The sequence below is a fragment of the Misgurnus anguillicaudatus genome, chromosome 2, assembly GCF_027580225.2.
Source record: "Misgurnus anguillicaudatus chromosome 2, ASM2758022v2, whole genome shotgun sequence".
NCBI lineage: Eukaryota > Metazoa > Chordata > Actinopteri > Cypriniformes > Cobitidae > Misgurnus > Misgurnus anguillicaudatus.
In genome coordinates, this window is record NC_073338.2 from 12198021 (window position 1) to 12212299 (window position 14279).

The 14279-nt window shown below is 39.9% G+C and overlaps 1 protein-coding gene and 1 long non-coding RNA gene across 2 annotated transcripts; both read left to right on the forward strand.

Moving 5' to 3' along the window:
- Positions 1-21: 21 nt before the first annotated feature.
- LOC141368115 (uncharacterized) lies at positions 22-1210 on the forward strand. The gene is made up of 2 exons (XR_012371941.1): positions 22-991; positions 1037-1210. It is a non-coding gene; the product is annotated as an uncharacterized lncRNA (long non-coding RNA).
- A 145-nt stretch (positions 1211-1355) lies between these two features.
- Positions 1356-3319, forward strand: LOC141351387 (uncharacterized). Its single transcript, XM_073858055.1, has 4 exons — positions 1356-1997; positions 2090-2233; positions 2515-2770; positions 3056-3319. The coding sequence occupies exons 1-4, from the start codon at positions 1356-1358 to the stop codon at positions 3070-3072; spliced, it is 1059 nt and encodes a 352-aa protein (XP_073714156.1). The 3' UTR covers positions 3073-3319.
- Positions 3320-14279: the final 10960 nt, after the last annotated feature.

Here is a 14279-nt window from a genome sequence, read left to right on the forward strand (position 1 = left end):
ATTTTTACAAATATTTTATAATTCTTTTATTTCTGGGATATTTTACATTTTTATTACGTGACAGTTTTTAGAGGAATAGTTACTATATTTTGGTTATATTTGACAGTGTGTGGAGGAAATTCTTTTGCTATATTTTACAATACGTTTATAATACATGTTCACCAAATTTAAATTTTTCACACCTCTTTTACGATATTATATATTCTAAGGTTTGTGCCTATCTTCTTGGAATATTTTCAAGCCGAGATAAGATTTACACAAATTCATATATTTGTGGTAGTGCCTGTTGAAATAAATAAATGAACAAAGAAATAAAGTGACAAAATTCAGGGATTAAGAACCCATGTAATAGCTGGATGACAAAATGGTTTTGGCAATAAAGCGCACTGATAACCTCATTGATAATGTCTATTGCGGTGGCGGCAGCAATAATAGTAAACTGTGGATGTTGTTGTATGCCATGTATCAGATCTTTGTGTAACAGGTGTATCGTGAAGACGGTGGAGGGAAAGGATCCTCCACCGTATCAGATGCCACTGCTAGGAGGAGGATGAACCAGTGGTTGATCTCCTGTAAAGGAGATCAAAAGGGGGAATGAAGGAAAATGAGAACATTTCCCACATCAGTATATCCTTTCATTATTAATAATTGCATTGCTTCTAATATTATAAAGCAGTTATGAGTATTAACATTTAGCAGTTTATCACATAGTTTTGAAATTAGTTTTGTTTATGATTGGTCTTATTTGTTGTGCATGATCAAAGCTTATATATGAATCCATTGCATTTGACTCTAAAAGGTCATGTCTGCAGATTTTGGAGGCTTGCAGTTGTGTGTGGTATGTATGTATGTGTGTTTTTTAACTTTTACTTTGCAGAGCCACCTGGGGAAACGAGAAACAGGATGTCGGGGCGACAGGGTGAACTAAAGGTCAATGTTGTATATAGCAGCATGAACTTCTTAGACAGAAGTAAAACTTTCCATCGAACGGGTCTGGTGAACTTTTAAGAAAGAAGTAAAACTTTCCATCGAACAGGCCCCCACCCAACTACACATATATATTTTTGGGGTCAGAGGGAAAGGCAGATCAGATCAACCGCTCCTCGGGGGACCTGTTTCTGCATTGGTGTTGTGTAAGGACAGGGACAGTTTTGACCCAGAGCTCTGTAATACTTCATTTGAGATACTTATTAAAAATAATTTGATTTGAGTTACGTGTCTGATCTCCTCATTCAAAAGAACATGCCGGACTAGAAATAAAAGTCCAACAAGATCTATTTTACTGTGTCTAAATGATAACTTATAACAGATTTCCTCCTGGTGTCGATTCACAGGAATGTGTCACACAATTGAATATGAGGCAACTGCTATCAGTTGGAATGGATGGCCCCAATGAATTTCAAGTTGGTGGATCTACTCCAGAAAGAACATGCAGAGCTCTATGGAGGTGCCCAGGTTGTCACTGTTGGAAGCTGTGGACTTCACACCGTCCACATCTACTCCAGAAAGAACATGCAGAGCTCTATGGAGGTGCCCAGGTTGTCACTGTTGGAAGCTGTGGACTTCACACCGTCCACAATGCTTTAAAGGCAGGCTTTACTATGTGGCAGTTGGAAAAACTTCTGCGAGCCATGCACTTCCTCTTTCATAATGTGCCTGCCAGGAGAGAAGATTTCACTAGGGTGACGGGGTCCTCCTGCTTTCCCATACCATTTTGTGGCCATAGATGGGTGGAAAACGTTCCTGTGGCGGAAAGGGCAGTTGAAGTTTGGCCAGTGCTGAAGACGTATGTGGATGCTGCAGAGAAAAAGAAGGTTCCAGTCCCCTGCACAGCTTCATATGACACCATAGTAGCTGCACAAAAGGATCCTTTCATTATTGCAAAACTCCAGTTTTTTCTGGCGATCGCAAGAACTTTCAACCCCTTCTTGACAAAGTTCCAAACTGATGCTGCAGTGTTGCCCTTCTTGGCCAAAGATTTGACTGAGCTGCTGATGGTAATGATCATTAAATATTTTATAAAATGTATTGCATTTGGTGAATCTGTGTAAATGGTTGGATTACTAACTGCTTGTTTTGTCATTTTAAGAGTTTACTGAGGCGGTTCGTTCAACGAGAGCTCACCCAGGACCTCACACCTCTGCAGCTGATCAAAATAGATCTAACAGATGAAAAGAACTTGGTCTCCCCAAAGAGTGTAGACATAGGCCTGGGAGCAGAATCTGCTATCAAGGTAATTTTCTTTATTCCCCCCCCCCCTAGAGCTGCAGATGTGTTTTGGGTTGCCTGCAAAAAGAACCAGGAAGTATGTTTTAAAATTAACTTCTGTCATTTATTAGTACTACTACTACTATTATGTTTAGGCTGCTACTAAAACTACTACTACTACTCAAATTAATAGTAATAATAAGAAGATGAAAAAGAAATAGGGATAGAAATAGGGATAAAGATGTAAAACAAATTATTTTCCAAAGCATTTGCAGTGAACATTCACTAATGTTCCTCATTTGTTAGGAACTTCAGAGCAAACCAGGATTCAAGGTTGGTGAGCTTTCTGTGCTCACCTTCAGGCGAGAATGTCTGCAGGGCCTGATTAAGGTTGTTGTGAAGCTACAGGAGAAAAGCCCCCTGAAATTCCAAGTGGTCAGGCAGATTGCATGCTTGGACCCTTCAAGAATGCACAGAGATCCCGATTGGTGCATCAGACAGATGAAAGGAATAGTGCAAACATTCCTCCACTGCAAACATTTGGCAGGTGGCATACCAGCTGGTAAGAAGATATTGTATAGGGACAGTCAAAGTGCATAGGTTATTCAGATTGATTAAAGCCTTGTATAAGAAGTGTGTGTGTTAGCAAGATGGTTTTCTGCATTCTCCTCTCAACAGTCAGGAAGTGTCAATGCTTTATCAAATTAATAAGTTCAGAAGAAGCCTTACACATTCCTAGCTCTACTTAGATGTTATAACATTATGTGATGTATGTATTGCCAAATGGTCTGATACATTTAAATGACCTACTGTATTAATTAACTTAATTTCTTTGTCTATGTTGTAGGTGATGTAATCATTTAGCAGTTTACATCATTGCTGTCTCTTGAGGGCAGAGATGAAAAATTCCGCTCTTTCCAGCCTTTCAAGCAACGTGTGGATGTGTTTCTACACTTGACCCTCAGCCCATCCTACATGGACCTGTTGAGATTCTGCCAGAGCGTTTTACTTCTTTCACATGGACAAGCCACCGTGGAGAGGGGCTTCTCCATTAACAAGAAGGTGGAAACCTGTAACCTTCTTGGTGAATCCTTTGAATCACTGAGGTTAATCTGTGACCTCTGTGGTGGTGTCCTCAAGGTGCCTTTAACAAAGGACCTGCTGGTTTCTGTGGCCTCAGCAAGGTCCCAGTACAGGCTCTACCTGGAGCAAGAGCGTAAAAAGAGGGAGAGTGATGCTCAAACACAGAAAAGGAAGGCCGCAGAGGACGAACTACAGGAGCTCAAGAAGCAACGCAGAGTCCTGGACGAAGTCTGTGCCATCCTTGAAAATGATGCCAACAAATTGGCCGAGGAGGCAGAGGGGAAAGCTGGGTCAAAAATGGCCCAGCTAATCACCAAATCAAACACACTTAGAAGGAGACACAAGGAGAAAAAAGAGGAATTGGTCAAAATGGACAAAACTATTGAGGAAAAGGCCATGGAATTAAGGCACTTGCCATAGGATTTTATGCCCACAAGTTCATATTAGGCCTATAGCACAAGTGCAAACAATAGTTCACCAGTTCATAGAAGATGCCTGTTTGTGAATCCGCAACAGTTCATAAAAGATGCCGTTTTGTGAATCCGCAACAGTTCATAGGAGATGCCGGTTTGTGAATCCGCAACAGTTCATAGAAGATGCCGGTTTGTGAATCCGCAACAGTTCATAAAAGATGTCAGTTTGTGAATCCGCAACAGTTCATAGAAGATGCCAGTTTGTGAATCCGCAACAGTTCATAGAAGATGCCCGTTTGTAATGCATCAACTTGCAATGAATGCCAGCCAGTGTGCATTCTCTGCATTGCACATTTTATGTAGTTTGTTTTATTTTTATTTACTAAGTAAATAAATGTGCAATATGTTGTCAACATCAGTCTCTAAATCTATTCTTTTTTGTATGTTATATATGTCAAAATCTGTGTAAATAGTAGAAAGGTCACTGATTAACACTTGCAATTCAGTGTCGTGATGGTTTTAAAAAATATTCTGAAGGTAGTAAAAAAGGTATTAAAAAGTAGTAAATTTAACTTAAGGATTGCTGTATATACCCTGGGGTAGGTTAGATGTAGAAGTGGGATTAGGTTGGCAAAATGCCTTATTAATGCAATATTGTCACAACAATTGTCTTTTTGAACCACTCTGTCACGGTTAATCCGTGTCATGTCTTGTCTCTGTTCCGATTGTTATCACCTGGACATTCATTGATTAACCACCTGCCTCATCACACCTGTTTGTCATTTAGTCTGTGTGTATATATACCTCTGTCTTCTGTTTACTCACTGCTGGATCATTGTCGTTACTCTCATGTCTGTTCCCTGTTTTGGATGTTATTGTGTTTGGTTACCTGTTACTCCTCGTGTTATTATTTCCAGTTTTATCATTAAATGTTATTTATATTTTGAACTCTGCGTTTGCGTCCTTACTCCCGTTCCCCGTTTGTGACAGAATGATCCAGCCAAACTGGACGCAGCAGGTTCACGGAGGGCGGCTCCCCCAGGAGTTTCGTCGAGGGGGAGTAGTGACATCGGGGTTCATTCCCCATCAGCCCCGATGTCTCTTGGGGACCACCGTGAGCGATCGCTCGCTCCTGCGGGCCTGCGGGAGGAGGATCGGCCCAGGCGGTCCCCCAATGGTTGAGTCATCGTCGACGGTCCCTCGGAGGACCACCATCCTGCTCGCAGGGGGATCCGGAACTGACCACGCCCGATCATTTCCCCGGGGTGGCTACCGAGCGAGGGTCTCCTTTTCCTCGAGGGGATGGGAGATGATTTCCGGGGGCATCTGATCGTCGACGATTCCCAGGAGGGGGGTAATTCGTCTGCCTCGGTTCTTGGAGTGATCGCTCCGGTTCTCCTGGCGCAGTCCGGCCAACCGTCCTGTTGGTCTCATCCCGGCGGCTGCCGGCTTCGCCAAGGTCCCCAAGCCCTCCACCCCTCCCTTGGACTCTCGCTCCCAGACTTTGTTTTTGTTGTGTTTTATGTGAGTGTCTGGTAGCCACTCGTAGAGGGGAGGGTAATGTCACGATTAATCCGTGTCATGTCTTGTCTCTGTTCCGATTGTTATCACCTGGACATTCATTGATTAATTACCTGCCTCATCACACCTGTTTGTCATTTAGTCTGTGTGTATATATACCTCTGTCTTCTGTTTACTCACTGCTGGATCATTGTCGTTACTCTCATGTCTGTTCCCTGTTTTGGATGTTCTTGTGTTTGGTTACCTGTTACTCCTCGTGTTATTATTTCCAGTTTTATCATTAAATGTTATTTATATTTTGAACTCTGCGTTTGCGTCCTGTCACTCCACTTGTGTCATGACACACTCAGTTTTGTCTATTTTGTTTTATATATTCTTTTTATATTATCTATAAAATGTTTATGTTTGGGGCAGGGTTACATAATCTAAAATATTAAATATTTTACATATGGTTGTAAACATTTAAATATTGTCAATACATCCATAATGTACGTTTCAGCGTTGTGCATTTTGTACCTGATAATGTTACTTATGAATGATGAGACCAGGCTGGGGAAATTATGTTGACTTTGGTCTTCTTCTTGTGACACTTTTATAGGAGTGTTGTGTTATAGTTCTGCCTATTATTATTATGATCAACTTAATATGATTCACTTCACAAATGTTTACTCATGCTGCAATTTCTTCTTTCTTTACAGTGAAAGCATCATGGATGCAACATTGTGCTCGTATGTTTTTTAATCAACATTTTTTTTCTCTCTTTAACTTTCATTTTGTTGCAATGTCTGTAGAAAGTACACATCGATTTGGCAAAGGGCAAAAAGATTAGAACGAAATTATGCAAACTGTGCTCAAACAGTAGCATCAGAGTTTTTGCCAACAAATGTCTCTCCTCATTGCTCTTCACTGCTGCCCCAACAAGTTACACAAGATGAGAGTTCTGTCAAACAGAATATTGCAGAGTTTTTGCCAACAAATTTCTCTCCTCATTGCTCTTCACTGCTGCCCCAACAAGTTACACAAGAAGAGAGTTCTGTCAAACAGAATATTGCAGATGAGGGAGATGTGGATGATTTCCTGTCCCAAAGCAGCTATAGAGAAACTAGTCTCAGCCTCAGACGTCACGCCCACAAACTGTTGGCTGAACGTCTGATGTTTTTCGTACACTTTTCTGGAAACCCTGTGAAAATGTTAAAGTCGTCTTTGATTGGTTGGAAAAAAACGGATTTCCAGGAGACGCGAGTGTCGCGATTAGTTTCAGTCCCTGGAAAACAAAGCTCTGACGTTCCATTGAGGAAGAGAATCAGTCGTGTTCACGTGGATAATAATGAGCAGTTATCATGATCAGCTAAACATTGGATTCTCAAAAATATGCAAAGTTCACGGCATCGACTCTCTAAAAGACGTCCAAGAGTTTTCTTTAAGGTAGTTAGTGGAGTTTAAAAGTTTGGTTCTCCTGAATTGCTTGTATGTGTTAAAAAGTGGAGAGATATGCTTCAAACAGACGTTTAACAGGTTCGTCTCATTGGCGTGGCTGTTGATGAAGTGCTCAACGTTGTCCTATGGTGAGTAATGTTGTTTATTTAGATACTATTTGGTTGCGGCTGGTTATTTCAATAAATGACTTGTTGCCAGCCGGCTCGTTATTGTGGGGAGTCCGAAACGTGACGCTAGATGAAACAAACTGTGATTGGTTGTTTGACATGTCGGTCAAACAGCTCGTGGGCGGGCTTTGTCCCGAAAAAGCAGCGATAAACACCAGACCTTCAGTATTGAAGGTCTGGCTACGCGAGACTATAGAGAAACTAACCTACCACTTAGACATTGCATTGCACAGTGGACTAATGAATTTCATGTAAAACACAATGCAGTAGATTCTTTGTTAAAAATTTTGATAGAAAATGGACACCCAGACCTGCCAAGGACAGCAAAAACACTGCTTGCCACCAGTGAAAGTGTTGAGTTTGAGATTAAATCAGGAATGCAGTATATCTACCTTGACTGCAAAGACCAGCTCCTGAATCATTTGAAAATGTATCCTTTACAGGATATTTCTGAATTAGATTTCATCAACTTTTCGCTCAATATTGATGGCTTGCCACTTTTTAAAAGTAGCAAGAAGACACTGTGGCCAGTGTTGTGCAAACTAAATTTATCTCCTCCCTCAGTATTTCCATTGGCTTTGTGTTTTGGGTTGTCGAAGCCCAAAAATCTTGATTTTCTTGATGATGTGGTTTGTGATAGTGATGCGCGGGTCGGCGTTTTTTCCAACCCGCGGGTCCCGCTTTTATGAAATATTTGGCCCGCCCCAACCCGCACCGCAACACTGTATCTATTTTTACAACTCGCCCCGCGCCCGCGACCATTAAAATAGACATATTAGGCATTTGTAATGTAAATAAAAAGAGGCTTTATTTCAGCTAAAGAGTGCTTGGAAACAGCCATTAGATTACATCGCCCTGTAAACTGGCAACAACATACACCAATGAGCCATAGAAACCAGCATGGTCATATTAATATAGAGATAGGATAATGATAAACCAGGGGTGTCCAATACATCGATCGCAAAGGCAATGCCGGTAGATCGCACATAAGCTTACTGTGTATTCTCATGCTGCTCCATGCCTCCACGGAAAAATTGGCATTATGAGTAATTGTGAAACACTTAAGTCTTTTTGAGTTGCTGTGCCTTTCTTCTCATATGTGTTTTTATAAATCTTATGCCTGCCGCTGCAGCTCAGTCGTGTAAACTTCCGAAATTTACAAGCATGCAATTGCATCGCATTCTTCTTGCTTTCATGCACGAGCTGAAGCACGCGAGAGCGAGCGAACGAGGGAGAGAGAGAGGCAGCGTTGTGCTGATATATGCTTCTGATACTATTGTAATTTCCTTTTTAAGTTTGTTTCACTAAATCTCCGCTATTTTAAACCTGTGCTCCAGGATTTTTTTTAAACTCCACAAGAAAATAGAGTAATGGTGACATCCCTAAATCCAATGTAGAGATATATGCAGTATAGTCCACGCATTTAAAGTGTTTTTAGCATGTAGAACTTGTCGGCTTTATCATTTTAAAAGTAGATCACCACACAAAAAAGCAGCATTTGTATTATCTATTCACAAATTCCCTACCTTAATTTCTCCTGCAGATCGTCTTTCATCTTTTAATTCTCCGTTTGTTTTGTTGTTGTGGCTGGCAGGCAGCGGGAGCTCTTGGCGCTTCCGTGACGTCAAAGGTTTGGGGATATCAAGTTACGTTGCGCAAGTTACGTTGCGGAAGTTACGTTGCCACATAGACCTACGTAATTTAACCTTATCAAAGAACGTAATTAAATGTAAAAATATATATTCCCAAATATTTAATATATATGCTACAGGGAATTAGACACAACATATCAGTTTTTTAATTTTGTTTTTAATGACCCGCCCCAACCCGCCCCGCATTAAAGTTACAATTTCTTTACCCGCCCCGACCCGCGGGTTACGAGACGACCCGCGCATCACTAGTTTGTGACCTTTGCAGCATTATAGAAAATGGACTAGAGACAGACAATGGTTTGATTAGGATGAGGCTGCGTTGTGTTACATGTGATGCCCCAGCCAAGGCTCTTGTAAAGTCCGTAAAACTGTGTTCAGGCTATTATGGTTGTGACAAATGCACACAAAAGGGAGTGTGTGATGGCCATCGGGTTATCTATCCTGAAATAAACAATCTTACATTGAGAACTGATAAAACATTTCGAGACCAGTCTCAGGAGGAGCACCACCTCTCTTCAGTTCCGTCACCATTTTGCCTGCTCCCAATTAACATGATTGATCAGTTCCCTGCAGATTATATGCACCAGTGTTGCCTTGGGGTTATGCGCAAAATGTAACTCATGTGGCTGAGGGGACCACTGGGAATCAGACTGTCATCTGGCCATGTTAAGCAGGTCAGTTTACAGCTTCTGAAGCTTAAAGCATGCATTCCCAATGTGTTTGCAAGAAAGCCAAGAGGGTTGGAAGAGATTGATAGATGGAAGGCCACAGAGTTGAGACAGTTTGCCCTCTATACAGGAAAAATTGTGCTTAAAGGCATAATTGCAGAACAGCTCTATGAGCACTTCCTAGTTTTTAGTGTGGCATTATCCATCCTTGTCTGCCCAAGATTGTCAAAACATTACAATCACAATGCAGAGGAGTTGTTGATGTACTTCATTGCACAGGGAAGACATTTGTATGGGGATGAGTTTCTTGTCTACAATGTCCACAGTTTGGTACACCTGGCATCGGTTGCAAACCTTTATGGAAGTCTAGATGAGTACAGTGCTTTCTCTTTTGAGAATTACTTGCATCAGCTAAAGAGATTGGTTCGTTCTGGGCGAAATCCTCTTTCACAGATTGTGAGGCGGCTTAGGGAAGCAGACAAACTGAGCAAGATACTTCGTGAACCAAACAAGACTGTAGAAATAAAAAAACCCCAACAATGTCTTCACTCTTAGTGATCTAGAGTGCTGTGAAGTTGTTTGCAGTGTCTGGTGAGACAGAGCATGGGGAAAAGATGTTGCTCTGTCGTATCTATGATCGACTTGAGCCATTCTTCATGCAGCCCTGTGACTCAAGGTTGATTGGAGTCTACACAGCCAGAGACAGTCACACTCGTATGAAAACATTATCTGAGAGGCAATTGGGCAGGCAGGCATTTATGACTGAGGCAGACAGTGGTTTGAGGATTGTGCTTACCTTGCTCCATTCATCCTGAGGAGTTCACAGACTTAAAGGATTAACTCACTTTAGAAAAAAATGTCCTGATATTTTACTTACCCAAGATAAATGTATGTATGGCTTTTCTTCAGTTATAAAACAAATAATATTTTTAAGGAAACATTCCAGAATTTTTCTCCATAAAGGCCTAGTGGATTTTACTGCGGTCAAACTAGTTGAAGGTCCAAATCACAGCTTCAAAGTGCTCTACATGATTTCAGCTGAGGAATAAGAGTCTCATCCAGTGAAACAATTGTTATTTTTAACAAAAAAAAAAAAATCAGAATTTTTATACATTTTAACCACTCTGCGATGCACCACACATTACGTTGGAAAGGTCACGCATGACGAAGACGTAAATACAACCCAGTGTTTACAAACCAAACACGTTTTTACCTTCTTTTTTTTTTTTTAAAGGCGATGCCAGATGATTTTAAGTTGGAGGAGAAGATGAGATGTTGTTTTTAACCCTACCTTTTTGACCTGGAGTACACAGACAAACTTCACGTCACCCGTGACCTCGAGCAAGACGAGCATTTGTGGTAAAAAAAAAAAGAAATTACAAAATGCCAGATTGTTACACTAGATGAGACCCTTTTTCTTCAGCTGCGATCGTGTAATGTAACCTTCAACCCGCTGGTTGCAATTCCATTTACATATAGAAAAATCCTGTGATGTGTTCCTCAAAATTCTTTTATTTCTTTTCCAATAAAGACATGTTGGTGAGTAAATTGTCAGGAAATTTTAATTCTGAAGTGAAGTAATCATTTATTAGGCACAGGCAGTAACATAGTTGTTCATGTATTATGTAACAAAAAAAAATTGAGCAATACTTTTCTAATTAATATTGGCCACAGATGACACATTTGGCTGTATGTCTTACAATTGCCAGTTGCATTTTTTTGTGTTGTAAACCACCCCAGATTTTATTTTAATATATTTCCATTGAGTGGAAATATAACACATTTACTTCATCCAACATCAAAACAATACATCCAAGTGGAACACACTTGTAAGTGTATAAAATAAAAAAATTATAAATTTATATATAAAATAATAATATGAACATTTACTCAGGGGAAAGATCACAATGTGACAACATTTTCATTGTTTTCCAAAGAACACGGTCAACCAGTTTGCTGTTGTAAAATTTGTCAAATCCAACACAGTGAATGCTGTGCCAACGAACTGGCTAGAGACAACTGAAAAGGTATTTCCTAATAATAGATAAGTTCATGTAATAAATAACATTGTAAGCTTGTACTTTCTTCAACTAAGAGATTCTAAGCTAGGGAAATTTTTAAACTGGCACAGATGAACTATCAAATGCTGTTGTCAGTCATTCTGGGAAATGGTAAGTATAACTAAACATTCTGCAAATAATGCTGGTAGATGGTCAGTTAGCCTCGTTTGCAGCAACATTATACTGAAGAATAATCCTGCCGCACCTGCTGATTGCTAGGGTTGGGTTTGCTATCGTTTGAATTTGAATGATTCCAATTCCGATTCCTTGTTTCAATTCCGGTTCCAAATGATTCCGATTCTTTTAAGAGGCAGGGTCAAAAAAGTTTAGGTTATTTTAAATGAGCTACCGTTTTCAATCAGTCCTGCAGGGACCCCCGACAGGCCATATGTTTGTTTTACCCCTGAAATGGCACACCTGATTCAATTAGTCAGCTACAAATTAAGCCTTTGAACCTTTGATTATTTGAATCAGGTGTGCAATTTCAGGGTTTAAAGCGTTACTAAACCCCTGTTCAGAGCCTGACTCCACCCACTGGCAATATTTGAAAAATGCCAGAAAAGTGGGCAGATCCTAACAGAGATAGAGGGGACGAACTAAGCTCGTACCAAGTGTGTGGTGAGATCGTAACAAGGGCGTGGTGAGCTTGAACCTGCTTACGTCACGAGTTACTTTTTGGACCCAACATCCAATAGGAAAATTCAACTGCAATACCCACCGTTCAACCTGAAGAGGGCAGCACTCAGACGTTTTTACACCATATATTGTAGTATTGAAACACTTTATATCCAAATGACAAAAAACTTACAAAAATCAATGAACAGCACTAATAAAGCATCATTCTTACAGATAATTAACCTTAAAAAGTTGGTTTAGGGTTTAGTTACTCTTTAAGCAAAAATATGGCCTGTCAGGGGGTCCCTGCAGGACTGGTTGAAAACTGCAACCAGCTGTCTTTCTGAAGGAAATGTACTCGAACACAAGTCTAGACTAAGTCGAGTCATCAAGGTTGAGTCTGTGTTATTTTTCAAGACTGCCTACATTTCTCCACTCTGGCACCTTTTAAGAGCTGATATAATTATAAAAGACGGTCTACATTAAACAAAAATTACACCAATGTGTTAACAAATAGGCATAAAACTTTTGATTTCAATAAAGTAGATTTTTAGTAGCCTACATCTTGAAATTAACAATAAAGCTGTAGAAATGAAGTTTATTAATATTCAATGTTTATTAATAGTAAATGTTAACTAATGTAGTTAACTAGAGTTTAATAAGTAGAACATTATTGTAAAGTGTTACCGATTTGTTATATTGTCAATTGTTATACACCGATTCAGACACCTTGTGGGTTCAGTGCATTAAAGTGAATCAGTTCAAAAGAGTCAATAGTTCCCGAATTGGATGTGTAGCCATACTGTCTATGTGTGTAGCCTACGGCATGGACTTTGTGATTATCTCAAGAGTGCAGTTTAGGTCATCTCACAAGATTTGTCAACACAGAAAACATTTCATCACTGGGTAGGTTTTTTGTATTATTGAGATGGTTATGACAACTGAATGTGCGGAATTGTTGATTTTGATTCATATGCACGAAAGAGAGAGAGGGCGCTCTGACATGTTTGAGGACGGTGAGAGTGAGTGCGTGCGGGGCTTTCTTTCGACTCATCCTCTATTTTGTCAGAAACTTCATCCAACGTTATTTAATGCACAAGATCAATTTTATATATCTGCGAGTCTAAGTCTAGAGAATAGAGTTACTTTCCATTTCTCAAAAGAATATCTAATGTTACGCTATATATATATATATATATATATATATATATATATATATATATATATATATATATATACATATACATATACATATACATACATACATACATACATACATACATACATACATACATACATATATATTTTAGGGATGTAACGATTCACTCGCAACCGATTGAAAATCGGCAAATTCACTGAAAACACTTGGTTTGCTCCGCTCACGCTGCACAGTGTGCACCATACAGTTTAATGGTGTGCATATTTGACAGTGTGCACGCACCGTCAAAGTAGAAATGGCAACAGCATATATTGGGCTTTTTAAAGGGTTTTGTTTCTGCCGAACATAAAAAAAAATCCACCAAACCCGCACTTGCACTACGCATTTTTGCACTACGAAGGTGTTTAGTTTACATAGTGTAACGCATTGTGTCAAAAAGAAAAATAGGATAGCTCACACTTCCTCACAGCTAAAGTTATTGCAGATGCCAGACAGACTCAAGGAGGTGATTGGCATCTCACAACTCACACTTTATTCCCTATTAAAACTTGTATAACTGTATGTCAAACGTTATACCATCCAAAATGTTACTTAATAAACAAAATAAGATTAAAATGAGCATCAAATGTGCATACATGGATTGTTTGAGATGCACGACACATACAACGGACTGAAGAGAGTTCAACAGCTTGCACACAGCTCTTAAAGGGGCCACACCTTATTTTAGTAGGATTCAGTATTCTGATTCAGCAGAATCTTAACCAATGGATTTGGTATTTGGTCGAACCCCAAAAATCTAGATTTGGTGCATCCCTACATAATATGTTGACATTGACTCATTCAAATCCGATGTGTTGGCATTTTGACTTTCCATAGACTAATAATAATCAGCACCGTGAGAAGCACCACTCACATTTTCATGCAAAAGGCATTAATACGTTGAGTGCCAGAGCCATTGAGATAACAAGGTGTATCATTGTTTTCATGGCAACCAGGTGTTTTATTTATTTTACTATCTCTTTTGGCGCTTTTCCAGTACACAGTACTCGGCTCGACACGGCGCGGTTTGGCTCGCTTTTCGCTCCGTTTTCCATTGCAGAAGGTACCTCCACAATTATAGTACCTGGTTGTCATAGAGACGCAACACACACCCGCTACCCACACACACAGAACAATGGAGGAAATTGAGTATGCTGTTTTTGATCCTCGGGATGTGGCTGTTGCTCACAACAAGTAAACTATTGTAAGGTTTTGTCATGTATTTTTCTGTATTTTGTGTATTTTTGTTATTTGTAC

Bases quoted from the DNA above. Each gene is read 5' to 3' on its own strand.
- LOC141351387 (XM_073858055.1), top strand. From the start codon at position 1,356: ATGAGGCAACTGCTATCAGTTGGAATGGATGGCCCCAATGAATTTCAA. The intron at 1,998-2,089 runs GTAATGATCATT...TGTCATTTTAAG, and splicing joins ATTTGACTGAGCTGCTGATG to AGTTTACTGAGGCGGTTCGT. The intron at 2,234-2,514 runs GTAATTTTCTTT...CTCATTTGTTAG, and splicing joins GAGCAGAATCTGCTATCAAG to GAACTTCAGAGCAAACCAGG.